Genomic DNA, 26,006 nt, shown 5'->3' on the forward strand with positions numbered 1-26,006 from the left:
ATGCTTTTTCTCATTTAATCCTTCTGACAATTCTGTGAAGTAGGTACCCTTATTTTCTCCATTTCACAGATGAGGAAAATTGAGGTAAAGTAAGAGACTTTCACAAGGTCATCTAGCTATTACGCAGCCAAGTCCGGATTTGCACTCGGTAGATGGTGGTTGATGTTGGAATAACAGCCCGATCCTGGACCTGTACGAGGGGCAGGATGAACCATGCGGACCGGTGGACACCCACCTGGGCGAGCAGTGCACAGTCTCGGCCAGGGACTGTTAGCGCCCGGCGTGGGTGGGTCGGGAACTGAGCCTCCGACTGGCTACTCCCCGCTAGCCTCCCTGGGGGCGCGAAAGTCCCGCCCCCAGCCGAGGAGAAGGCAGGGATTGGTTCTCTCGATGCCGATTGACGGCTCAGGGCTCGAGCGGCAGCCGCGGTGGAGGCGGGGCCATGAGCAGGAAGTGAGAGTGGAGGCGGCTCGAGACAGGCTGGCCAGCGGGCAACTGCCGCCACTTTGCCGAGTCGCTACCGCCACTGCGGAGATGGAGGGGCCGGGCCTGGGCTCGCAGGTGAGTGCGGTTGGGCGCAGGCTGTCCCGGGGGCTCGGAGGGCGGCCGCGGCTGTGGAGAGAGGGAGGGCATGGGTGTTAGGTAGCTCCCAGAGGGGCCTCCGGGGGCAGAGGGGCTGGGGCCGGGGAGGAGGAAGCCTGGAAACACCGAGAATGATGCAGGGAATTCTCTCCGAGGCGACCGGGAAGAAAAGGCGAGGACAGGGATGAGTGCCATACCGGCCCTCCAGCATCCACCTGCGGTCCGGGGCGCCCCGTGCCCGGCAGGGACCGCTGCGGGCCCTGGGAGGGGAGGGTGGCGTTCCTGGGAGAGGTGTCAGGTGACACACCTGAGTTGGACCAGCCCGTTTTGACATTGGTCTGGAGTCTGTGAGGTTCTATTCATTTCTTTTTCGGCCAGGGCGTCTGGGAACCCGCCTTCGCTCCTCCCAGCCATGTTTTAGCTCTCGTTCCCACATCCTTGCTTACTCTTTAAAAGATTTGAGGCTGTTTGTTTAGGCTGGAGAAAGGCGGGGTGTGCTGGAAAGGGAGGTACGTGATAGCTATCTGCAAAATCCCAAAGGACTCTGTTCTGTGGAGGAGGTCGTACTAGAAGCCAGATGTAGTTTCAGAAAACAGAAGGGGCCAGTGGGGAAAGTTACAGGAGATATATGTTAGCTCCAAGAAAACTAGATTTTTGTCCTTTTTGCTTATGGTCCTGACTGGCATATTATAGCTGTTTACTTAATTTTTGTTGAATACATGAAAAATATTCAGATTCAGCCAATGTTTAGTGAGTTCTTAGCATATGCCAAGTGCTTTTATATGCATTATTTAATTCCAGAATTGAAGCATCCTTAAGAAGGTGATATAATCCCCATTTACAGATGAGAAAACTGAAGCTCTCTCCAGCAGCTGGAGTGAATTAGGTAGTAGATTTTCTGTCCCTAGTGGGATTCAAGCAGTTTGAGATGATTGGGTTAGTTGGCCTCTAAAAAAAAGTCTTTCGCATCTTGAGAGTGTTCCTCATGCTCCCCCTTTCCCTTCCTGCTTTCAGCAATCTGATGTAGGTTTAAGTGAGGAACAAGACAGGTGGGGAAGCTGTCAGGTGTTCTTGCATTTTGATAGAATAAAAAAGGTTTGCAAGCAGACCATATATTACGAAAGGGTGTAGAATCTTCACATGGAAACTCTGTCTCATTTGTTGTTTGTTTTTTTCCCCTCAGAGTTTCAGGGAATAGTTGATAGCAGTAATGATCATACCTTAATTACTGCCACTCATTTACAAAAGCCTTCAAGTGCTTAAAGTTCATTACCTTGTTCTGCAGGGCAGATTGCCCTGCCCGAATTCCCTGCCAGATGGAGGAAGAGAATGATTCAGGGGTTGCAATTAAATGGGCCAAGGTAGAGAGATCATTGTTTTTGTTAATAATTATTGGTATTAACTTTTTCAATAATAGCAAAAGATTTTACCTATATAAGATGCTCTACAGTTTGCAAAATACTTCCCTATTGTTATTCCTCACTGTGACCCTGTGAGGTGGGGAGGGATTATTATTCCAGTTTTAGAGATTAGAATTGAGGTTCAAAAAATTGGAGTCATGGAGTTCCCTGGTGGTCCAGTGGTTAGGACTCAGTGCTTTCACTGCTGTGGCCCGGGTTCAATCCCTGGTCGGGGAACTAAGATCCTGCAAGCTGTGTGATGTGGCCATTAAAAAAAAAAAAAAAAAAAAAAAAATTGGAGTCAGTTGTTAAAAGTCAAATAGCTGCTGAGAGAGCCAAGACTTCATTCGTTCTACCAGGTGTTAAGCACCGTTATAGGTGCTGGAGATAAATCAATGAACAAAACAGATAAAAACATTCCTGCTCTGGTTGAATATGGTTCCCCTGATTCCAGCTGATAGGTTTTTGCCAAAATTTGCCTGTACTCTCTGGCCCCCAGTTTCCTCTATGACCTCATTTTTTACTACTTGTTTGCTCAATCAACCACAGCTATGCTGGCCCCAAGGCCTTTGCACTTAGTATTTTCTCTATCTGGAGAACTCTTTCTTCATATAACCACATGGCTTCCCCCCCCCACCTTTGTAAGGTCTTGACACAATCGTCACCTCAATGTGGTAGGCCCTCCCCATCATCACCACTACCAGCAACATTCCGTAACCTCCTTCCTTCCTTTATATTTCTTCTCGGCATTTAATACCATTAACATACTCTGTAAATAATTGTCCAGAGAATGAACTTGGATACTTAACTCTGTTAGTACAGAATGCTTCTGTTAGTGCCATGAGAAATTTTAATGGCTATCTGTCAGATCTCTGTTTCTCTCTTTGTTGTTGTTTTTTTTGTTTGGTTTTTTTTTTTGCGGTATGCGGGCCTCTCACTGTTGTGGCCTCTCCCGTGGCGGAGCACAGGCTCCGGACGCGCAGGCTCAGCGGCCATGGCTCACGGGCCCAGCCGCCCCGCGGCACGTGGGATCCTCCCGGAGCGGGGCACGGACCTGTATCCCCTGCATCGGCAGGCGGACTCTCAACCACTGCGCCACCAGGGAAGCCCTCTCTCTTTGTTTTATTTGATAATCTGTCAGGATTTTGACCCTCATCAGAGTTTAAATATGGTTTTCTAGATCTTGGTTTTCTCTTAAATTAATTAACTTTAACAGTACGTATTTACTATTTAGAAAATATAATTGGATTTAAGATATCTCCACGTGAGAAGTATCTCTTATATCTTAAGTATGTTCCAGTCATCTATTGCTGTGTAACAAACCATCCCAAATCATAGTGGTGTAAACCAGCCATTGTCATGCTCATGGACTGTGCGTCAGGACTTTGGCCAGGGCAAAGCAGGGATGGTTTGTTTCTGCTCCACCATGTCCGGAGCCTCTGCTGGAAAGACTTGTCACCTGGGATGACTTGCTAGCTAGGGCTGGTATCATCTGATGGTTCCCTCACTCACATGTCTGGTGGTTGATGCTGACTTTGAGCAGGGACACCTACATGTGGTCTGGGCCTCTGGACAGCATGGTAGCTGGGTTCCAAGAGTGAGCATTTCAAGAGACAGAAAGAGGAAGCTGCCAGTTTCTGAGGCCTGAACCTGCAAACTGGCAGAGCATCACTTCTGTGGTATTTTATTAGTGAAGCAAGCACTAATAAAACTCTTTATGAGTTTGCTAGTGTCTTAAGAATTTGCTTGGTCTATTCTGTTACCTTAACATTGTAGGCAGCCATACATCAGTTACGCTTCCACTGCCACAAAGGGTGTTTGTTTATGCGGTGATGCCTTTACCAGTACACATGTCAATAATGACTACTGTAACAGCTCCTCTTAGAACCATACAACATGGATTTGGAAAGAACTTTATAGCTATATTGACCTGCTCCTTTCATTTTACAAATGTAGAAACTGAAGCCAAAAATCGGGTAGATGATTAGCCACCATCATACAGCCGCCTGAAATCTGAGACTTGGGCCTTGTTCTCAAGGAGTTTACCTTTCACCATGGTAAAATGAAACAACTAGAGAGTACTTAGAAAAACATTTTCTTGATAACCAGAGAGTAATTTCTAAGAAGGATATAGTATCATGACAAACTTTGCTTTAATCTTTGTGATGGGAATGTATGGTTGTTTTCCTTAAACATTTTTATGCGATTGTCTCTGAAGTTAACCTCCCCCAAAGCAGGTCATCTCCTTTCTCATCTGTAGCTCTTATGGCAGAATTCTGGGAGGGAGTGATATCTAGAGCAAAGCACATCGCTTAGAGCTGTGGCCGCTAAGCTTTTTTGATCATGTACTCCTATCAGTAAAGCAGTTTTGAGCTTGCACCCCTAGAGTAGAACCTCAGTGTAACAAGTAGGATTTAAAATGTTCATTTGTGTAAAATGTCATGTATTGTGAGATTAAGGGAATGATGAGTGGCACGTGCACTGCAAGCTGGCCAGGAGCTCAGGCCTCCAGCTGCACAGTCCAGATCATCCAGGTACCACTGACTGCAGTTTGTCGTCCATGGTTGGCCATTGATCACTCGTAACTTATGTGTTAATGGGGATGATTCCATGTCATGTGGTTGGCTGGGACTTAAAAAGTTCAGCTCCCCTCTGTTTGATGTACCTGGGGGCTGGGGAAAGGAGCCAGTCTCTAAATTCATATTGTCATGGGGCATGTTATTGTAGGATTTAACAATGTGTTTCTAAATTGTATTCATGAGTGAATAACTCAGTATATACTCATGGTAAGGTTTTGAATTAAAGATAGTAAATATAAGTCTGCTTCAAATCAGCCTTTTTGATCATCTGGAATTTTTTTTGGAGGGAGGCTGGTTTTTTGTTAGATCAGCTTAGATTGTCTTTGTTCCTACTTTATGTGGCCAGTAAAGAGCACCTGCTATGAGAAGTGTCAGCTCTGCCGTTTTCTTGTTTTCTTGTACTTTTACTATCGTTATTATTTCAGTTTGTGCCTTCTTTGTAGTAGTAATCAGTTTAAGCCACTTGCTCATTTTGGGAGGGGTAACTTTAAAATTAGTAAGTAGTTAAAATGAGATAATATACCTTGAAAATTACTTAGCCTGATGTATACTGCAAAATGTTGAAGGTCCTACTATAACCCCTCAGGGTGTGGACTTTTACTCTGTCCCCAAGTTACCTTGTAAACAGACCATGAGGAGTGACCTATTTGATATACAGATTAATTGAGGCTGCCAGGGCTAAGAATTCATAAATCTTTTTTTTTTAAATAAATTCATTTATTTAATTTATTTATTTTTGGCTGTGTTGGATCTTTGTTGCTGCGTGGTCTTTTCTCTAGTTGCGGCGAGCAGGGGCTACTCTTCGTTGCGGTGCGTGGGCTTCTCATTGCGGTGGCTTCTCTTGTTGCGGAGCTCGGGCTCTAGGTGCGTGGGCTTCAGTAGTTGTGGCACGGGGGCTCAGTAGTTGTGGCTCGCGGGCTCTAGAGTGCAGGCCCAGTAGTTGTGGCGCACGGGCTTAGTTGCTCTGCGGCATGTGGGATCTTCCCGGAGCAGGACTCTAACCTGTGTCCCCTGCGTTGGCAGGCGGATTCTTAACCACTGCGACACCAGGGAAGCCCCCAGAATTCATAAATCTTAAAGAAGCCAAATGTATAAATTTTTGTGGGTTCCCCTCCTCTTTTTTTTTAAAAAAAAAGAAAAAGTCATTATAACAGCTTTAACATTTCCTTCCGTTACCTAATGAGTCACTGAGTGTTTGGCCTTGAGTGCACTTGCCTCACTTTGGAGACCAGTGACTTTGAAAACAGGCTTTGAGTTTATATAACAATTTTTAGGTTTTACTCTGATCTGGATTTGGACAAAAAATGATGACGTGAACAGAAGGTACCTCTTGTTCTCTAGTCTTTGTCACCCATTTTTGCCATTTAATCGCATATTGCTTCCATTATCACTTTACTCTTTTTGTCTCTGACTTAGCTGCCCAGTTAGACTTAAACTCCTGGAGGATGCGTACCCACATCTTCTGTGTTCCTAGCATAATGCTTTGCACATCATAAATACACAGTAATTAATTGCTGAATAAATAAATGCTTTTAATAAATAAATGCTCTTTACATTGAAGTGTGTAATCCACCTCAACTTTCTGCATGAAAAATGAAGCTGATGTCCTTAATGCCTTAAGGCATAATGAGAAGCAATAAATTTGTATCTGTATAATATGTGACATTTATTTGTGATGAAAAATCTGTATATAAACAAAGGCTTGATCTTCCTAATACATAAATGGAAACTGATACACAATCCACTAGAAAAACAGTAGACTATGAAAAGGCAACCCACAAAAGAGAAAGTATGAGAGCCAATAAAGAACAAACAGTCAAACTCAGATTCATTAGCAACTAGGGGCATGCAAATGCAAAACAATATGCCATTTTTTTAGCCATCAGATTGGCAAGATTGTAAAAAGATTGATAATATTCAGTTAGGAGGTTTGTAGGGAAAAACACTTGCCTGTTGGGAGTGTGAATTAGGGAAGGTCAGTGTCTGTTTATGTTTAAAATACACATATTTTTTAACCCAGCAGTCCTATGTTGGGGAATCAGTGTTATAGAATGTACAGGATGTTAATTATAGGGTTGTTCAGAGAGTGAATGCTGAAATCAACCTGCATGTCTAACAATAGGGAAATGGTTGAATAAATTATGCTAGATCTATACAGTGGAATAATATTCAACTATTACTTGTTACTGACCTGCAGCGCTGTACATGATATATTGTTAGGTGAGACAGGCAAGTTGATGAATAATTATATAATTGGATCCCATGTTTGGAAATAAATTTTTTTTAATATAAGAAGAAAATGATAAAAACCTATGTATCCTGTATAATGTTATATATGTTAAAGTATATACACATAGTGAGGAAGGATACACCAAACTGTTAATAATAGTATCTCTGTTGGTACAAGACTGGAAGGGAAAGGGTCCAGATTATCAACTCTTTATTCACTTTGGTATTGCTGGTGTTTTACACTGAAAGTTTTAAAATTTTATAATTTAAAAAGTCCAAGTTTTATATGAAAAGCAGACTGATTCCTCTGTCAATTTTAGCTATATCTGCTGTTTATTGATGCTGCAGAAATTCTGAGTATAGTATATTCAGCTCTTTCCTTGACCCCTTGTCTTCTTCCAGTTAGATGTAATTATAATTACTGTGATATGGTGAAAAGTAATGTTCTTATTTATGTTTTAATCTAACTACCTATATGTTTATTATTTAGCTGTGTGTGTGTGTGTGTGTGTGTGTGTAAAATAAGAGTCTCATGCAGTGAGGTTGAATTTGCCAGATAAATCGGAACTTATGTATTCAAAAAAGCATTGTGGTTCTAGCTCTGGGTAAGATGGAGTAAAGCACACTCCACCCTGTCTGTCCCACCGAATGCACTAGATAGAAAGCTATTTAAGGATTCCCAAAAGAAAATTTTAGCAGGTAGGGTGGGGGAAAAGACCAGAATTCAAAAAACCACTGATCCAGGAACTAATTTACCTTTTTCCCATCTGGGTCCCTTCCTCTCTTCCACCACCCTCTCCCTGGACTTGAACCCTGGAAGTGAGCATCCCTGCAGAGGGAGAGTACTTCTGGAGAAGCCCTCTAGTTCAGGTTCAAGGAGCAGGAAAGCGGTCTCCTGGCAGCACAGGCACTGAAACTCTGAGGCAGGAGGACTTCCTCTCTGAACAGAGGAGTTGTAGTCCCAAGACAGTTGTTCTTAGAAGTGACACCTGAAGCATGATCCATAAAAGAAAAAAATCGATACATTATACTTCATCAAAATTAAAAATTTTTGTTCTATGAAAGAGACGTAAGAAATGGGAGGATAAGCTACAGACTGGGAGAACATATTTACAAATCACATATCTGACAAAGGACTTACGTCTAGCATGTGTAATATAAGGAACTCTCAAAACTTAGCAGTAAGAAAATAAATAGCCCAATTAAAAATGAGTAAAAAGACTTAGACAACTCACCAAAGAAGATATACAGATAGCAAACAGCACATGAAATGACACTCAGCCCCATTAGCCATTAGGGATATGCAAATTGAGACCATGATGAGACACTACTACACATCTATTATACTGACAGTATGAAGTACCAGAGAGGATGCAGAGCAATTGGAGCTCTCGTACGTTGCTAATGGCAATGCAAAGTGGTACAGCTACTCTGGAAAACAGTTTAGCAATTTCTTATAAACTTAACATCTCCTTACCAGAGGGCCAAGCAATCTCACTCTTAGAGAAGCAAGAACATATGTTCACACAAAATGAATGTTTATACAGCTCCATTTATAATTGCCAAAAGCTGGAAACAACCCACGTGAGTTGTTTGAATGAATAAACGGTGATACATTCATATAGTGGAATACTTTATAGCAAGGAAGGAACTATTAATAACATACAGCATTATGCTGAGTGAAAGAGGCCAGTCTTAGAAGATTATATTCTGTCTAATTCCATTGTATGGCATTCTGGGAAAGATAAAACTAGTGATGAAGGACATGTCTGTGGTTGCCGGGAGTTGAGGTAGGGGGAGGGTGTGGCTAAAAAGGAATATCCTGAGGGAGTTTTTTGAGGTGTTGGAACTGTTCTGGATCCTGATTTTGGTAGTGGTTACAATTCACAGAACTATATACCAAAAAGTAAATTTAACTGTAAGGTAACTTAGAACAAAGGGATTTGCTCCTTCAGAGTAACCTGTTGAGGGATTATGGACTTACTTCAGTAAAACTATTATTTGTTAAATCTTTTTTGGAATTCCTGGAGAATTGATGTAGGCACATCATTTCAAGTATCTTCAATTTTCTATTCTTAATGTGTATTCATCCTCTGAGAATTTTTTTTAAACAATGAAAAGTTGGTCAGAGAGACAGTTGTGCTGAATAAGGTGGATAAAAGCCAGGTAACAACTTTATGGTAAAGAACAAGATGGGATTATAAAGTAGTAAGCCAGTTTTGATCTCTAGGAATGATTTGCTAGATATTTGATGTGAACCTCCACCTTAAATGCAATTAAAAATGCTGGATACAGTATAAAATCTTAAGTGTTTTATATTTTTGATGCTACTGTAAATTTTAAAAAAGATTCTTGAGGATTTTCTGTGTATAGGATCATGCTGTCTGCAAATAAAGGTGGATTTTTTTGCTTTTCTAATCTGTATGCATTTTTCTTTCCCTTACTCTATTATTGTGTCTAGGACTTCAGTACATTGTTGATTAGGAGTGGTGATAGTGGGCATCCTTGCTTTGTTTCAGTCTTTAGAGTTAAAGCATTCAGTCTTTTACCGTTGACTGTATGGTAGCTGTAGATTTTTTAAAAATGCTCCTGTTAGGTTGAGGAAGTTCCCTTCTTTCCCTAGTGTGCTAAGAGTTTTTATCATGCATGGGTGTTGAATTCTGTCAAATGCTTATTCTACTGAATTGAGTATATTTATTTTGTTAATATGGTGAATAGCACTGATTTCTTTTGAAATGTTTTGCTTGGTTGTAATGTATATTATCCTTTTTATATATTACTGAATACAGTTTTGCTAATATTTCATTTAGGATCTTTTCATCTGTGTTCATGAAGGATACTGAGTCTATAGTTTTCTTTACTGCTTGTGTCTGTTGGTTTTAGTATCAGGATAATGCTGCCTCCTAAAATGAGCTGTGAAGCAGTCCCTCTGTATTCTGAAGGAGTTGGTATCATTTCTTCCTTGAGTGTTTTCATAGACTTTGCCAGTTAAAAGTCATGTGGGCCTGGAGTTGTTTTGTTTTGTATAATGGGAAGTTTTAAAATTATGAACTCAATTTCTTTAATAGATAGAGTGCTACTTATTTCTTTTTAAGTCCATTTTGATAACTTGTGTCTTTCGAGATATTTTATGCATTTCACCTAGGTTGTTGAATTTAGTGGCATAAAGATGTTCACAGAAGCCCCTTATTACCCTTTTAATGTTTGCAGAATCTTATAATGATGTCCCCTTTTTTAAACTTGCTATTTGTCATTGACATCTTTTTTCTTCATCAGTCTGACTAGGCTTTATCAATTTTACTGATTTATTCTTTCCAAAGAACCAGCTTTTGGTTTCAGTGATTTTCTGCATTTTTTTTCTTTTTTATATTTCATGGATTTCCCTATCTTTATTGTTTCCTTCATTCTATCTACTTGGGATTTAATTTTTTTTTCTCTAGATCCTTAAGATGAAAGCTTAGATCATTTATTTTAGTTTCTTCTTTTTTCCTATTATAAGCATTTAAAGCTAAAAATTCACTCTATTTAGAAAAATGTTGTTTTGTTTCCAAATATTTGAGAATATTCCACATATCCTTTGGTTATTGATTTTTTTTAAAACATCTTTATTGGAGTATAATTGCTTTACAATGTTGTATTAGTTTCTGCTGTATAACAAAGTGAATCAGCTATATTTATACATTTATCCCCATATCCCTTTGCTCTTGCACCACCCTCCCACCCTCCCTATCCCACCCCTCTAGGTGGTCACAAACCACCGAGCTGATCTCCCTGTTCGATGCAGCTGCTTCCCACTAGCTATCTATTTTACATTAGGCAGTGTATATATGTCAATGCTACTCTTTCACTTCGTCCTAGCTTTCCCTTCCCCCTCCCCGTGTCCTCAAGTCCATTCTCTACGTCTGCGTCTTTATTCCTGTCCTGCCCCTAGGTTCATCAGAACCTTTTTTTTTTTTTTTTTAGATTCCATATATATACGTTAGCATACAGTATTTATTTTTCTCTTTCTGACTTCACTCTGTATGAGAGACGCTAGGTCCATCTGCCTCACTACAAATAACTCAGTTTCATTTCTTTTTATGGCTGAGTAATATTCCATTGTATATATGTGCCACATCTTCTTTATCCATTCATCTGTCGATGGACACTTAGGTTGCATCCATGTCCTGGCTATTGTAAATAGAGCTGCAGTGAACATTGTGGTACGTGACTCTTTTTGAATTATGGTTTTCTCAGGGTATATGCCCAGTAGTGGGATTGCTGGGTCGTACGGTAGTTCTATTTTTAGTTTTTTAAGGAACCTCCATATTGTTCTCCATAGGGAGGACAATTTACATTCCCACCAACAGTGCAAGAGGGTTCCCTTTGCTCCACACCGTCTTCAGCATTTATTGTTTGTAGATTTTTTGATGATGGCCATTCTGACCAGTGTGAGGTGATACCTCATTGTGGTTTTGCTTTGCATTTCTCTAATGATTTGTAATGTTGAGCATCCTTTCGTGTGTTTGTTGGCAATCTGTCTGTCTTCTTTGGAGAAATGTCTATTTAGATCTGCCCATTTTTGGATTGGGTTTTTTGTTTTTTTGATATTGAGCTGCATGAGCTGCTTGTATATTTTGGAGATTAATCCTTTGTCAGTTGCTTTGTTTGCAGATATTTTCTCCCATTCTGAGGGTTGTCTTTTCATCTTGTTTATGGTCTCCTTTGCTATGCAAAAGCTTTTTTGTTTCATTAGGTCCCATTTTTTAATTTTTGTTTTTACTTCCATTTCTCTAGGAGATGGGTCAAAAAGGATCTTGCTGTGATTTATGTCATAGAGTGTTCTGCCTATGTTTTCCTCTAAGAGATTTATAGTGTCTGGCCTTACATTTAGGTCTTTAATCCATTTTGAGTTTATTTTTGTGTATGGTGTTAGGAAGTGTTCTAATTTCATTCTTTTACATGTAGCTGTCCAGTTTTCCCAGCACCACTTATTGAAGAGGCTGTCTTTTCTCCATTTTATATTCTTGCCTCCTTTATCAAAGATAAGGTGACCATATGTGTGTGGGTTTATCTCTGGGCTTTCTATCCTGTTCCATTGATCTATATTTCTATTTTTGTGCCAGTACCATACTGTCTTGGTTACTGTAGCTTTGTAGTATAGTCTGAAGTCAGGGAGCCTCATTCCTCCAGCTCCGTTTTTCTTTCTCAAGACTGCTTTGGCTATTTGGGGTCCTTTGTGATTCCATACAAATTGTGAAATTTTTTGTTCTAGTTCTGTGAAAAATGCCAGTGGTAGTTTGATAGGGATTGCATTGAATCTGTAGATTTCTTTGGGTAGTATAGTCATTTTCACAATGTTGATTCTTCCAATCCAAGAACATGGTATATCTCTCCATCTGTTGGTATCATATTTAATTTCTTTCATCAGTGTCTCATAGTTTCCTGCAGACAGGTCTTTTGTCTCCCTAGGTAGGTTTATTCCTAGCTATTTTATTCTTTTTGTTGCAATGGTAAATGGGAGTGTTTCTTTAATTTCTCTTTCAGATTTTTTGTCCTTAGTGTATAGGAATGCAAGAGATTTCTGTGCATTACTTTTGTATCCTGCTACTTTACCAGGTTCATTGAATAGCTCTAGTAGTTTTCTGATAGCATCTTTAGGATTCTCTATGTATAGTATCATGTCATCTGCAAACAGTGACAGTTTTACTTCTTTCCAATTTGGTTTACTTTTATTTCTTTTTCTTCTCTGATTGCCATTGCTAAAACTTGCAAAAACTATTTTGAATACTAGTGGTGAGAGTGGGCAACTTTGACTTGTTCCTGATCTTAGAGGAAATGGTTTCAGTTTTTCACCATTGAGAATGATGTTGGCTGTGGGTTTGTCATATGTGGCCTTTATTAGGTTGATGTAGGTTCCCTCTACACCTACTTTCTGGAGAGTTTTTATCATAAATGGGTGTTGAATTTTGTCAAAACCTTTTTCTGCATCTATTGAGATGATCATATGGTTTTTCTCCTTCAGTTTGTTAATATGGTGTATCACATTGATTAATTTGTGTATATTGAAGAATCCTTGCATTGCTGGGTTAAACCCCACTTGATCATGGTGTATGATGCTCTTAATGTGCTGCTGGATTCTGTTTGCTAGTATTTTGTTGAGGATATTTACGTCTATGTTCATCAGTAATGTTGGCCTGTAGTTTTCTTTTTTTGTGACATATTTGTCTGGTTTTGGTCTCAGGGTGATGGTGGCCTCGTAGAATGAGTTTGGGAGTGTTCCTCCCTCCACTACATTTTGGAAGAGTTTGAGAAGGGTAGGTGTTAGCTCTGCTCTTTGATAGAATTCACCTGTGAAGCCATCTGGTCCTGGGCTTTTGTTTGTTGGAAGATATCTATTCACAGTTTCAATTTCAGTGCTTGTGATTGGCCTGTTCATATTTTCTATTTTTTTCCTGGTTCAGTCTTGGAGGGTTTTACTTTTCTAAGAATTTGTCCATTTCTTCCAGGTGGTCCATTTTATTGGCATATAGTTGACTGTAGTAATCTCTTGATTTTTAATTTAATTCTAATTGTGGTCAGAGAACATACTCTGTATGAATTCAACCCATTTAAGTTTGTTGAGAGTTGTTTTATGGCCCAGTGTATTATCTGTCTTGCTGAGTGTTAAATGTGTACTTGAAACAAATATCTTTTCTGTTGTTGGATGTAATTTTATGAAAATGTCAGCTGGATCCAGTTGGTGGATAGTGTTAAGTGTTCTCTATCCTTTTCTGATTTCTCTCCTCTTCTCTATACAGTATGGTTTTCTGTTAACTCATTCCATTAGTTGCTGAAAGAAGTATTAAAATATTCAACTTTAATTGTGAATCTTTCTTTTTTTCTTTTTTGCTTCATTAATTTTAAAGTTCCTTTTGGGTGTATATGTATTTAAGATTGTTATGTCTTTTTTTCCTTAAGTCACTTAACAATTATTTATTTATTTTCTTTATTTTTCTGGCTGCATCGGGTCTTAGTTGTGGCATGCGGGATCTTCATTGCGGCATGTGGGCTTCTCTCTAGTTGTGGCGTGCAGGTTTTCTCTTTAGTTGTGGCTCCAGAGCACGTGGGCTCTGTAGTTCGTGGCATATGGGCTCTCTCTTTGAGATGCGTGAGCTCAGTAGTTGTGGTGCGTGGGCTTAGTTGCCCCGTGGCATGTGGGATTTTAGTTTCCTGACCAGGGATCGAACCCATGTCCCCTTAATTGGAAGGCAGATTCTTTGCCACTGGACCACCAGGAAGTCCCTGTTATACTTCTTAATAAATTGGCTTCTTTAATATTTTGCAGTATCCCTCCTCATCTCTGGTAATATTTCTTGTGCGGATGTCTACTTTGTCTTATACTAATATAACCACTACATTTCTTATGCTTAGTATTCCTTTATGCATGGTATATATTTTTCTGTCCTTTTACTTTTAACTTATGTATGTTTTTATATTTAAAGTAGGTTTCTTGTAGACAATATGTAGTTTTTTGTTGTTTTTTTTTTAAAAATCCAGTCTAACAAACTCTGTCTTTCATTTGGTTTTCTTTAGACCACTTGTATTTAATGTGATTATCAATATAGTTAAGTATAAATATATTCTCTTGTATGTTTTTTCCTTCTCTGTTTTTGTTCATTTTTTCCCTACTTTTCCTGCATTTAAAAAATATTAATTGAGTGTCTTTTAAGTGTTTTATTTTATCTCTGCTATTGGCTTATTATATGACTTTGTTTTATTTGTTTACAGATTGCTCTTGGGTTAACATTATACACGTTAACTTATCACTGTCTATCTGCAAATACTATTATAACATCTCTTATAACAGTATATTTCTGTTTCTCTATTATCATCAAGGAATTAAAAAATGTAAAAAAGTGTGTTATGTTTACCCACATAATTATACGTATTTACCCATGTAGTTCTATCACTCTTTATTCCTTTGTGTTTCCATCTGGTATTATTTTCCTTTAGCCTGAAGAACATCCTGTATCATTTCTTGTAGCATTAGGTCTGTTGGCAGTTTTCTTAGCTTTTGTTTTTTTTTGAAAAAAGTGTATATTTCACCCCTGTTTTTCGAGAGTATTTTTGTTGGTGTTTCCAGGTTTAGTTTTTTCTTTCAGCTTTTTTAAACTGTTTTGCTTTTGTCTTCTAGCTGGTACTTACTGATAAGAAGTCTGAATTCATTCTTATCTTTGTTTTTTTTCAACATAATATGTCTTTTTCCTTCGGCTGCTCTTTTTATCATCGGTTTCAAGTGATTTGATTATTATATGCCTTGGTGTAATATTATGAGGTTGGTTCTGCTTGGGTTTGTTGAGCTTGTAGGAGCTGTGTGTTTATAATTTTCACCAAATTTGGAAGATTTTTGTCTGTTGTTTAGTCAGATATTTAAAACTATTTCCTCTTCCTCTTCTGGGACTCCAGTTATACGTACTCAAGAACTTGATTCATTGGGAGGTATCCTTAGGGTGTGTCTACCACAACTCCCTGAAGCAGAGGCCTACTGTCAATACCCATGACCCTCCACCTACTACAAGTAGCAAAATCCTTTGGTGCCTTTGCAGATGACCTTTGTTTTATGACAAAATATATAATTTGGAATTTTCTGTTATTAAGCATCTAATCCTAGTGGATAGAATTAAAATGAAAATCTTCTGTAAGATATACCTCTAAGACTGAAAAAATAATCATTTAATTAATAGATATTGTTGATAGTACCAAGTGCTTCATGATGTAATTGAATGTGACATTAATTCTCTTACTGAGCCTTGTCAAATTATTCTTACTCTTCAGTGCAAGAATCACAGCCACAGCCCCCACCCTCCAGGATTTGGTCGACACGAAGTCTGTGCACATGAAAACAAAGAACTTGCCAAGGCGAGAGAAGCTCTTCCTCTTATAGAGGATTCTAGTAACTGTGACATTGTAAAAGCTACTCAGTAAGTCTTCCCAATGCTTTGTTTTATCCTTAGGTTCTGTTGAATTATTATAATAACGCATGTGTGGTTCATGGCACTCCAGTGTACACCTTCCTCCCTTCATTCTCCAGTGATAGTATGTTTGTCATACCACCATCAGAGCATTTAATACACCTTAGTTGTTTATTATTAGTCTCTCCCATTAGATTGTGAGCAACTTCTGAGCAAAAGCATGTCTTTTTCGTCTTTGTAACCCCAATACTTTTACACAGTTTCTGTCTTGTATTAAGTGCCCAGTAAATGTTTGTTGAGTGAATGGATGGTTTTAAATGACACTAAAACTAGACTGTGAGTTTGAAACACAAATCTGAATCTTTTAAAATGTACTACAACCTAAATATGAAGATGGGATAGAAAAATATCAACTCACACATTGGTGTGTAGTATAAACATTTATTTATTGAGTACTCTCTATGTACCTATTGTTCTGGGTGCACTAGAAAAAAGTCAGTAAAGTAGAAGTAGGTTTTCTGACCACTTGAAACTATAGTCGGTTATTTTGCTTGCACTGAAAATGAAATATGTTTTGAAAGTTTCCCTTTAAGATCTCCATTTGTGGGTTTTTGCATTAAACCATTTCCAACATTTTCACCCTTGTGGATCTCATTGATTGTTAACATCTACCCCACCCCTTGCCATTGAATATATTTTGAAATATTTTATCTGTCAGATATTAATTAGTAATCCATTTTCCTAGTAATCAAATATAAGCCTGCCCATCAGAGCTTCTAATCTGCATGAAAGAAACTAATGTTACTGTACTAACTTGATATAATTTCTGTCAAAAGCAACGATGTTTGGTGACTAGTTAACCTGTTTGGCTTTAATGTAGACTCATGTATTGTTTATGTTAGTTAAAAAGTTATTGACAATTATTTGAATATTCTAATTACTAATTTATATGAACTCTGGAGGCTCTGGGAACCACTATTTTAGGTGAATATTGTTTGATATTGTTTGTATTATTATATTTATATGAATATGAGAGTGGTCTTAAGGTAGATAGATATTTGCTTTAATTAGAATGGAAACATTTAAATGTTTCTCTGCTACTAATAAAGCTCTGTAATGATAAGTGTGAGAAATTAGTCTATATTCACAGGGAATATCAATAAAAACTCACATTATGTATATTTCCCCAAATTTTCTTCAGGTCTTGGACTTTAAGTGGTTGTGAGAATATATTTAGGTAGTATTTGGGAAGGGTGAAAAAGAGCTAGCTAGGATAGGTGTTTTTGTATTTTCTAAACCACCAAAACCCTAATTATTGTGTACTCTTTATATTTCTCGTGTAAAGGGAGTATTTCTTTTCCAGTAAAATGTTAAAGTTGATATTTAAAAGATGGAGAATATAAATATTGGGTTAAAAAGTTCATTCGGGTTTTTCTGTAACATTAAAATGTTAAGGTTGATATTTAAAAGATGGAGAATATAAATATTGGGTCAAAAAGTTCATTCGGGTTTTTCTGTAACATCTTACAAACTTTTTGGCCACCCCAATACATATGTATCGTTATCAACAATTCATTCTCTTACTAATATTTTCACTTAGCATTGTCAAATGGGTACCTCCATCTTTTAAAAAATGCCGTAAAGACAGACAGACAGGCGCACACACACGTTTTGGTGAGGCAGAGGTTATTTAACAGTGTAGGAAATAGAGACAATTCTGCCATTTTGTTTGATTTTGACCCTTGAAGACATATCGAAACTTTCAGGTCCCTCTAAATAGAAATAAGTTTCAGAGCAAGTGCTAAACGGTCTGGTGGGTCTTAATAGTTTCTGTTGAAAAGAAATAGTGCTAATGAATGATTTTAAAAATCATTTTAGCATTAAAAAGAGGTATTTCTCTCCTGTTTTTCATTCTGAGAGTGAGTCAGTTAAATAACTCTCTTAAATATCCCTTCAGTCTGTCCCTCCTTATACATTCCTGTTGCCTCTTTTTCTTTAGGCTCCCATTGCTGCTCTCCTGTCTCTGTTGTAAGATCCTCTAAACTGGTCTCTCAGTCTTGGCCTTGAATTAGCTTCCATACTGCCACTAATGTGATCTTTCTTACAGCCCAAAGTCTGAGTGCTTTCCTCTTTAAAACCTTCAGTGGCTTCCCCGTGCACTATAAAGTCTGAATTTCAAAGCATGGCAGAGAAGGTTCATGCAGTCTTTGCCTACCTCTCCTAGCCTCATCTCTTGCCATTGCCTTTCTTATGCTAATGCTTCTGTGGTGCTAAATTGCTTATATTTCTCCAAACATCCACGCAGTTTTATATCTCTGGTTTTCGTACATGCTATTCCTTCTGCCTGAAATGTCTTCCCTTCAACCTATAAAACATAGCTTGTATATCAGGTTCCATCTCCTTCAGGAAGGGCTAATCATTCCTTCCTTTTCTATACCTATACTGTGTGCATATTTTATTGTTGAATTTATCCCATTCCAAGTTTGCTTTTAGTCTCTCTCCCTTATTGTGAGGTCATTGCTTGGGCTTTGTTTGATTCAGGGATAAGATTGTCATACAGAATCAACACCATGTATTCCTGGTGCATTCCTGGTGGAAAATCAAATGAAATGTATTGAAAGAGGGCAAATGTGAATGTTAAAGTTTATTTAAGAAAATCAAGTTCAGCTCCAAATGGATTTATCTGATCATTCAATAGCCTTCTGTTGTTTGGCTTTATAATCTGTCCTCTTTGTGAATATTTTTGTTAATTATTGTATTTCTATGTTGGCTGAAAGACAGATGGGATAAAGACATGGTAAAAGGAAGAAATTTTGATATTTGAAATTATTTTAATGGTATCAATTATGCATTTTCTTATTTCAGATACGGGATTTTTGAACGATGTAAAGAGTTGGTGGAAGCAGGATATGATGTCAGGCAACCAGACAAAGAAAATGTGTCGCTTCTTCATTGGGCTGCTATTAACAACAGGCTGGACCTTGTAAAGTAAGATGGGATATATGTGTGTTAATTAAGAATGTATTTATAATTTTAGATCTTTCCTTCATTTGTCTTTTTCCTTCAAGTGCAAGTATATATGTTGAACCATCTCTAATCCTTTACTGTAAATGAATACTTGAAACTTTGTGCCATGCACACTGGTTATCATAGTATTGAAAAGGACCTCAGAGATCGTCTGGAGCAGGACTCTCACTGGCCCAAAAAGGAAAATTAAAAATAAAGCCACAGGGGACTTCCCTGGTGGCGCAGTGGTTAAGAATCCACCTGCCAATGCAGGGGACACGGGTTTGAGTCCTGGTCCGGGAAGATCCCACATGCTGCGGAGCAGCTAAGCCCGTGAGCCACAACTACTGAGCCTGTGCTCTAGAGCCCGCGAGCCATAACTACTGAGCCCACGTGCCACAGCTACTGAATCCTGTGTGCCTAGAGCCCTTGCTCCACAACAAGAGAAGCCACTGCAATGAGAAGCCTATACACCGCAACGAAGAGTAGCCCCCGCTCGCCACAACTAGAGAAAAGCCCACGTGCAGCAACGAAGACCCAATGCAACCAGACAGAGAGAGAGAGAGAGAGAGCGCCACAGAGACCCATCATAAAGATAGAGTTCAGGGCTTCCCTGGTGGCGCAGTGGTTGAGAGTCTGCCTGCTGATTCAGGGGACACGGGTTCGTGCCCCGGTCCGGGAGGATCCCACATGCCGCGGAGCGGCTGGGCCCATGAGCCATGGCCGCTGGGCCTGTGCGTCCGGAGCCTGTGTTCTGCAGCAGGAGAGGCCACAACAGTGAGAGGCCCATGTACCACACACACAAAAAAAGATAGAGTTCAGGCAGTGAAATTGAACATTTTTTGAAAAGGGAAAGCATAACACATTTTCCAGGATAGGACAGATAGTTTCATCTAGTTTAGAAGAATCACTGAAATATTTTATGTTGAAATAACGCCAGGAGGAATGGTTAGGTAGGGGAATAATTTAACTTTAAAAACAAAATTAGGGCCTCCCTGGTGGCGCAGTGGTTGAGAGTCCGCCTGCCGATGCAGGGGATACGGGTTCGTGCCCCGGTCTGGGAGGATCCCATATGCCGCGGAGCGGCTGGGCCCGTGAGCCATGGCCGCTGGGCCTGCGCGTCCGGAGCCTGTGCTCCGCAACGGGAGAGGCCACAGCAGTGAGAGGCCCGCATACCGCAAAAAGGAAAAAAAAAAAAAAAAAAAAAATTAAATATGAAACACTTTTTTTTTTTTTTTAGCGGTACGCGGGCCTCTCACTGTTGTGGCCTCTCCTGTTGCGGAGCACAGGCTCCGGACGCGCAGGCTCAGCGGCCACGGCTCACGGCCCAGCCGCTCCGCGGTATGTGGGATCTTCCCGGACCGGGGCACGAACCCGTGTCCCCTGCATCGGCAGGCGGACTCTCAACCACTGCGCCACCAGGGAAGCCCTGGAATACATTTTAAAGTAGGCCTGTGTAGGATTGTATAAAATAGTTCCCCTTCATAAAGCCCTACTGCCTACCCATTGTTTTTGTTTTTTCTTTGTTTTATACCTTAGCGTGTAAAATGTGTATGTATGTGAATGTATATATGTTTTGCATTATACTTACTTAAAATCCTTGAGGTTTAAAAAAGTAGAAATATACTAAAGTTTAGAATAAACAGATATACTTGCAAACTCCTTTTCTTTGGAAATAAACTGGTGTATTGTTTAGATAATATGATACATGAAGCACAACTTTGAAATAACGAGACTAATTCCTGTAAACTGCTGAAGAAAATAAGTCTCTTTACCTTGTAGTTTCACTTTATACAGTGTATCCCATCTGTGCCCCCAAAATAGAGAGTGAAATGCTCAAAATGTCTAACTTCTCCAAAAGGATTTTGAATTAATTTTTTGCTACCTACTTTTAGAATTCATTCCCACATAGTAATTCTAATTTTAAACTGTTAGCAGTGACATAGTTTCACCTTTCTTCTTGCCAGTTAAGTAGAATATCTGTAATAGAAACCTTTTGAATATAAACCATTTCAAGAGTGTTGTGGTGGTTAGAATATGCAGAGAGTAGTTACTATGTGTTTGGTGTATAGTTGTCATGGAATGCTCATGACAGCAGGAGTAATTACTTAACATGATGAGAATATTTCACCAGGGATCTGTTTGTTGCAGTTGTGTGAATCTTTCAGACCTCTGTAGATCTGAGTGTTTTTAGGGAGGGGTATTATTATAATTTCTGTTTTCTAATACATTTATTACTAAGAAAAATTGATGTTTTCTTTCTTAGTGTGAACTTTAAGTTTTAAATCTTATTTTCATTTATGTCTGCTTTTCAACAGGTTTTATATTTCGAAAGGTGCTGTGGTAGATCAGTTGGGCGGAGATTTAAATTCAACTCCTCTTCACTGGGCCATCAGGTAAAGGTTTCTTTAAATACTGAAATTGCTGTTCAAAATCAAAAGTGACTTACTCATTTTCTGAATATTACAGACCAGCACTTTCCAGTAGAATTTTCTGTGATGATGGAAATGTTCTATTCTGTGCTGTCCAGTAAGGTAGCCACTAGCCATACATGAAATGCAAAATGTGGTTAATGCAATTAAGGAATGGAATTTTTAATTTTAATGAATTTTAACTAATTAGAATTTAAATAGCTGTATATGACTAGTATTCCATATTGGAAATTGCAGTTACAGACCATTTGCAAGGCTTTCTTTCCTTTTTACCCCTTCATAAACAAACAAACAAACAAACAAACAAACAACTAACTAACTAACTGTTTTAAAGAGTTTCCAGAGATGATGTTTTTATTTTAATTTGAGGCTCCACTATGATGCTCAACCTCAAATATGTGTATTATATTTTATAATCAAAATAAATATGTTTAATATTTGATCACATGGATAAAAGTGGTAGTTCAGTGAGTGTAAACTCAATCAGTTCTTTTCTCTTGTATGTGTTGGCATCTGAAGCTGAAGTTAGTAAGTGTCTGTGTGGATACTTAACAACTTCTTCATCTTTCATTTTAACTCCATCTCTCTGTGGTTGGTGGGATTGATATGAACCTGAAAGTGAAGTGAATAATTGTTCATTTAAGGCAAGGAATTGAATCTTTTCTCCATAGCCAAGAATTCTGAGGAAGCTGGGATTAGCTCATCCCCCTGTTAAGCTACTGAGGTACAGTGCTTTACAGAGAAATGAGCCATATTCAAAGAAAAATATGTAGTTCCTAAGAAAAAGATGATCACAGTATACCTGCAGTCTGTGAATGTTACGCTGTGGCATATCTGCTTCATGATTATTTTTTGTTTTTAAAATAGCAGCAATAAAGTCTAAGTGGTTTTTAATTTCCATTTTTATCATTAGTTATGTAAAATTATTTACACATGGTAGTAATCTTACACATAAGATTTAAGGTAGATTGGGAAGTTATTAAGTTTATTACCTGCACTCAAGAAGGACCGTCCAGATAGTTCGAAGCTTGGAGCATCTATGTAAAAGACATTTAGAGAATCTCCAGTGTTTTAAAAATCTGTGTATTGTTCGGCAGTACTCTTTAAATCTAACCAAAATCCTTCATGTCTTAGGAACATTGGTTTCTCCCTGAATTTTTCTTTTTTGCGCGACAGAATACGGTATAATTTTTGTCCTTTCTTTCCAGACAAGGGCATTTACCTATGGTCATATTATTACTGCAGTATGGTGCAGACCCCACTCTTATCGATGGAGAGGGATTCAGCAGCATCCACCTGGCAGTGTTATTTCAACACATGCCCATTATAGCATATCTCATCTCAAAAGGACAGGTATGTTTTGAAACGTTTCTTGTACTCCAGCTATTGTAAATCTGAAGGGATTCAGAGGATGATTACTAGTAGTCTGTCCTCATTTTTTTTTTCTGCCCTCATTTTTAAAGTAGAAGTTACAGATATCCAGATATTCAAATACTAGCCTCAGTAAGTCTAGCTATTGAATACTGCTTTTCCAGGTTCATTGGAGCAAAAAGGATAGGTCATTTAGCTCAGTAACATATAATAGATGTTTCTGAAGCTTGTAAGCCTGTAATAGTTTTCCTTATGATCCCAGTAATTTGCAGAGTTTTTCATAAACATGACTTCAAAGCCTGTATTTTTCTTCTGATTGAATGTGGAAATGGTAGTCAGATCACTAAATTAACCCATCATTTGCTTGCATTATTTAAGTCCAAGTGGAGACCAATTTGAATGTATGTTTCTTATTGTTCCCTAAAGTAATTCCATGAAAAATGACTTGCCTTAAGAGGCATCCATTTATGGCACTGGTTAAATTATAGGTTGCTGGTGGTGGGAGTTTCACTGTCAGCTCTACTTGCCTGAGATATGCTTTCTGGTAGCAAGTAGTTTATATATCAGTAGTCTCGTCTGTAACAGGCGTGGAAACATGTTTGCACAAATGCTGTTGGGATGATTGTGTTCTCTTTTTTTTTTTTTTAAGTTTATTTATTTGACTGTGTTGGGTCTTCGTTTCTGTGTGAGGGCTTTCTCTAGTTGCGGCGAGCAGGGCCCACTCTTCATTGCAGTGCGCAGGCCTCTCATTATCTCGGCCTCTTTTGTTGTGGAGCACAGGCTCCAGACGCGCAGGCTCAGTAGTTGTGGCTCACGGGCCTAGCTGCTCCGCGGCATGTGGGATCTTCCCAGACCAGGGCTCGAACCCGTGTCCCCTGCATTAGCAGGCAGACTCCCAACCACTGCGCCACCAGGGAAGCCCTGTGTTCTCTTTAAATAAGCACTTTCTCTTAGACTTAGTCAACTCAAGTAGAATAATTATAACTTCCTGGGTCTCATTTTGGAAAGCTGTATGACGAGTCATCTTTTCTGCTTCTCTTTGGGCTTATTCCTCCAAGGCCCATAAAAATATTCAGTAACTGACTCTTTTTTTTTTTTTTTGGCTTGGTTGAGGTATCATATACCTCAAATCTGGGTCCATTTTATTAAAAGAAGCATATCCTCTTGGAGGTATGATTTCCCTTTTTTTCTATATTCTAGAAAATAAAAAAGAACTTTTCATATTTTACTCTTTGAAACATAAGTTCAGAATTGCAAGCTGCCTCAGAAGATCAAGAGTTCACTATTACTGGAAGTGTTTAAGTAGAGACTGGATGACTTTGTGTAAGAGGGGGTAGTATGAATTAATGTGTCGGTTAAAGTCTAAACTAAGTGACTTCTAAGGTCTCTACTGTCTCATATTTGATGGTGTTTATCAGCATTTTTCTCTTTCCCTTAGCTCTCTTCCACTCACAGCATACAACATTTAAAATCATATATTCAGATTTTCCCTTTAAAAATGTTTTGTAGGAATCAATGGATTTTAACCCTATGGATGTGAAGCAGAACATTCTTTTATTCAAATGATATTTGAATCCTTCTTATAGGCACACTAGTGGTGTTGAATGTATTAAAGAGATACTTCTAAGAGAGGAGACAGAATCTTGACTGTGTTTACAATTAGGCTGATTGACTCTTCTTTTTGAACAGAGTGTGAATATGACAGATGTAAATGGGCAGACACCTCTCATGTTATCAGCTCACAAAGTACTTGGGTAAGTGAGTTTAACTGAATTGCCTTATTCTGACTCTTGATCCAGCAATTTAAGTATCTTAGTCTTTGTGAGATGACACAACATTCTGAGGAAGAAAGTAAGATTTTCCATCTTGTGACTGTGATATGGACTTTTAATGTAGTTGTAGTTAGAAAAGCACCATTGAAGTAAATTTTCTGTTTTCTTGTAGCTTTGGGGAAAAGTTTGAAAGCTACTAATAAGAAAAAAAATTTCCTTACAGAACAGGTAGAGATTCCACAGCATATACTTATTAACATGACGTACATTTCTTAGTTTACATTTTTCAAGAATGGCTACAGGTTTAAATGCTCTCATAATTTGAAATGTAGATGAGAAATATACTTTCCAGAAAACAATAAATTTTGAGGTTCTCTGACATTGTTGACTGCTCTGAAAATATTAATTTTAACTGATCTATGAAAATAGTATGTTTATATGTTCATATCAGTTATTTACATATCTAAGTTTTTGTGATTATTGATCACCATATTGTGATTATTGATCATCGCTTGTGATTATCGATCACCGTATCGTCCAACTTCTGTTATTCTTCTATTCAAATACATGCTACAGTTTGCCCTGTATCAGTTTTGTTTCCAACGTTGTACTTAATTTCTGATTCTGCTTTTACTTAAGATGTCTCCCCTAGGAACTGAGTTAGTTCTGATGCCATTTCCTTTTAGCTCATGTAGAGGTGGGGCTGGGGTGGAATTTTGTCAGAAAGCATTTTGTCATTGTAAATGACAGGTATAATGACATTGTAAATGACAGGTATATACCTGACTTTGTAAAGTCAGGTATAATGTTTAAAAATCTTGATAGAATAAGTAAAGTAGAATATTGTTTTATTAAAGGAATCTTTTGAGTAGTCCTAAAAGAAGGGAAGGTGTTGACGATGAAGTAAAAATATTTTATTGAATTCTGCTTTCAAGTCCATAACTTTCTGTGGTAAACAAATATTTTAGGACATTATTTATACCGCTTTATGCAATAATTGGTTGGAGGGAGAATGTGAAGTTAGCTTTTGGTTTATCTCCTCAAATATAATTAATTTTTTAATTGGATGAATAACATAGTATTAAATGTTGGCCGAAGTTAAGTTTAAAAAAAATGTTAACCAATAGAACAGCAACATGAAAGTAAAAATTTGAAAAACAAAAGCAGTTATTCCACAGTACTGATGTTAAAATTACATTATATAGCAGACTATCACTTAATAGATGTCTCTTGGGGTGGGAACTCTCCAGTACTAGCACCTAGAATGGAACTCTGCACAGAGAAGTTCCTCAGTTTTCAGAATACTTACTGATTGGTTCATTGATATGTTAGCAAACAGTTTCATTGTTTACATTTACCCTTCAAATCATTCAACTATCTAATATCTCTTGGTATTTTATTGTTTTGAGACAGGCCAGAACCAACTGGATTTCTCTTAAAGTTTAATCCCTCTCTCAATGTAGTTGATAAAATACACCAAAACACTCCACTTCACTGGGCAGTTGCAGCAGGAAATGTTAATGCCATTGATAAACTCTTGGAAGCTGGTGCTAGCCTGGATATCCGAAATGTTAAGGTATGGCCAGGTGTTTATCTCCCTTAATTTATTATATCTTGAGTTAGAAGACCGATAAATTAACATAAAGATAAGCTATACATGTTTTCATTTACCACGAGATGAGTATAAACAATAATAGTTGGC

General features: G+C 38.3%; 1 protein-coding gene across 1 annotated transcript in view; it reads left to right on the top strand.

The window, feature by feature from the left end:
- The first annotated feature begins 465 nt into the window (after positions 1-465).
- ZDHHC13 (zDHHC palmitoyltransferase 13) overlaps positions 466-26,006 on the top strand; it is a 50,050-nt gene continuing 24,509 nt past the window's right edge. The window contains exons 1-7 of the mRNA XM_082626472.1: positions 466-561; positions 15,587-15,732; positions 18,589-18,711; positions 21,048-21,125; positions 22,370-22,514; positions 24,222-24,286; positions 25,718-25,880. Of these exons, the coding sequence (XP_082482598.1) occupies positions 535-561; positions 15,587-15,732; positions 18,589-18,711; positions 21,048-21,125; positions 22,370-22,514; positions 24,222-24,286; positions 25,718-25,880 (747 nt within the window). The 5' untranslated portion in view covers positions 466-534. The remainder of the gene's footprint in view (positions 562-15,586; positions 15,733-18,588; positions 18,712-21,047; positions 21,126-22,369; positions 22,515-24,221; positions 24,287-25,717; positions 25,881-26,006) is intronic.

This window comes from Mesoplodon mirus, assembly GCF_964341445.2.
Source record: "Mesoplodon mirus genome assembly, chromosome: 7".
In the NCBI taxonomy this organism is placed as follows: domain Eukaryota; kingdom Metazoa; phylum Chordata; class Mammalia; order Artiodactyla; family Ziphiidae; genus Mesoplodon; species Mesoplodon mirus.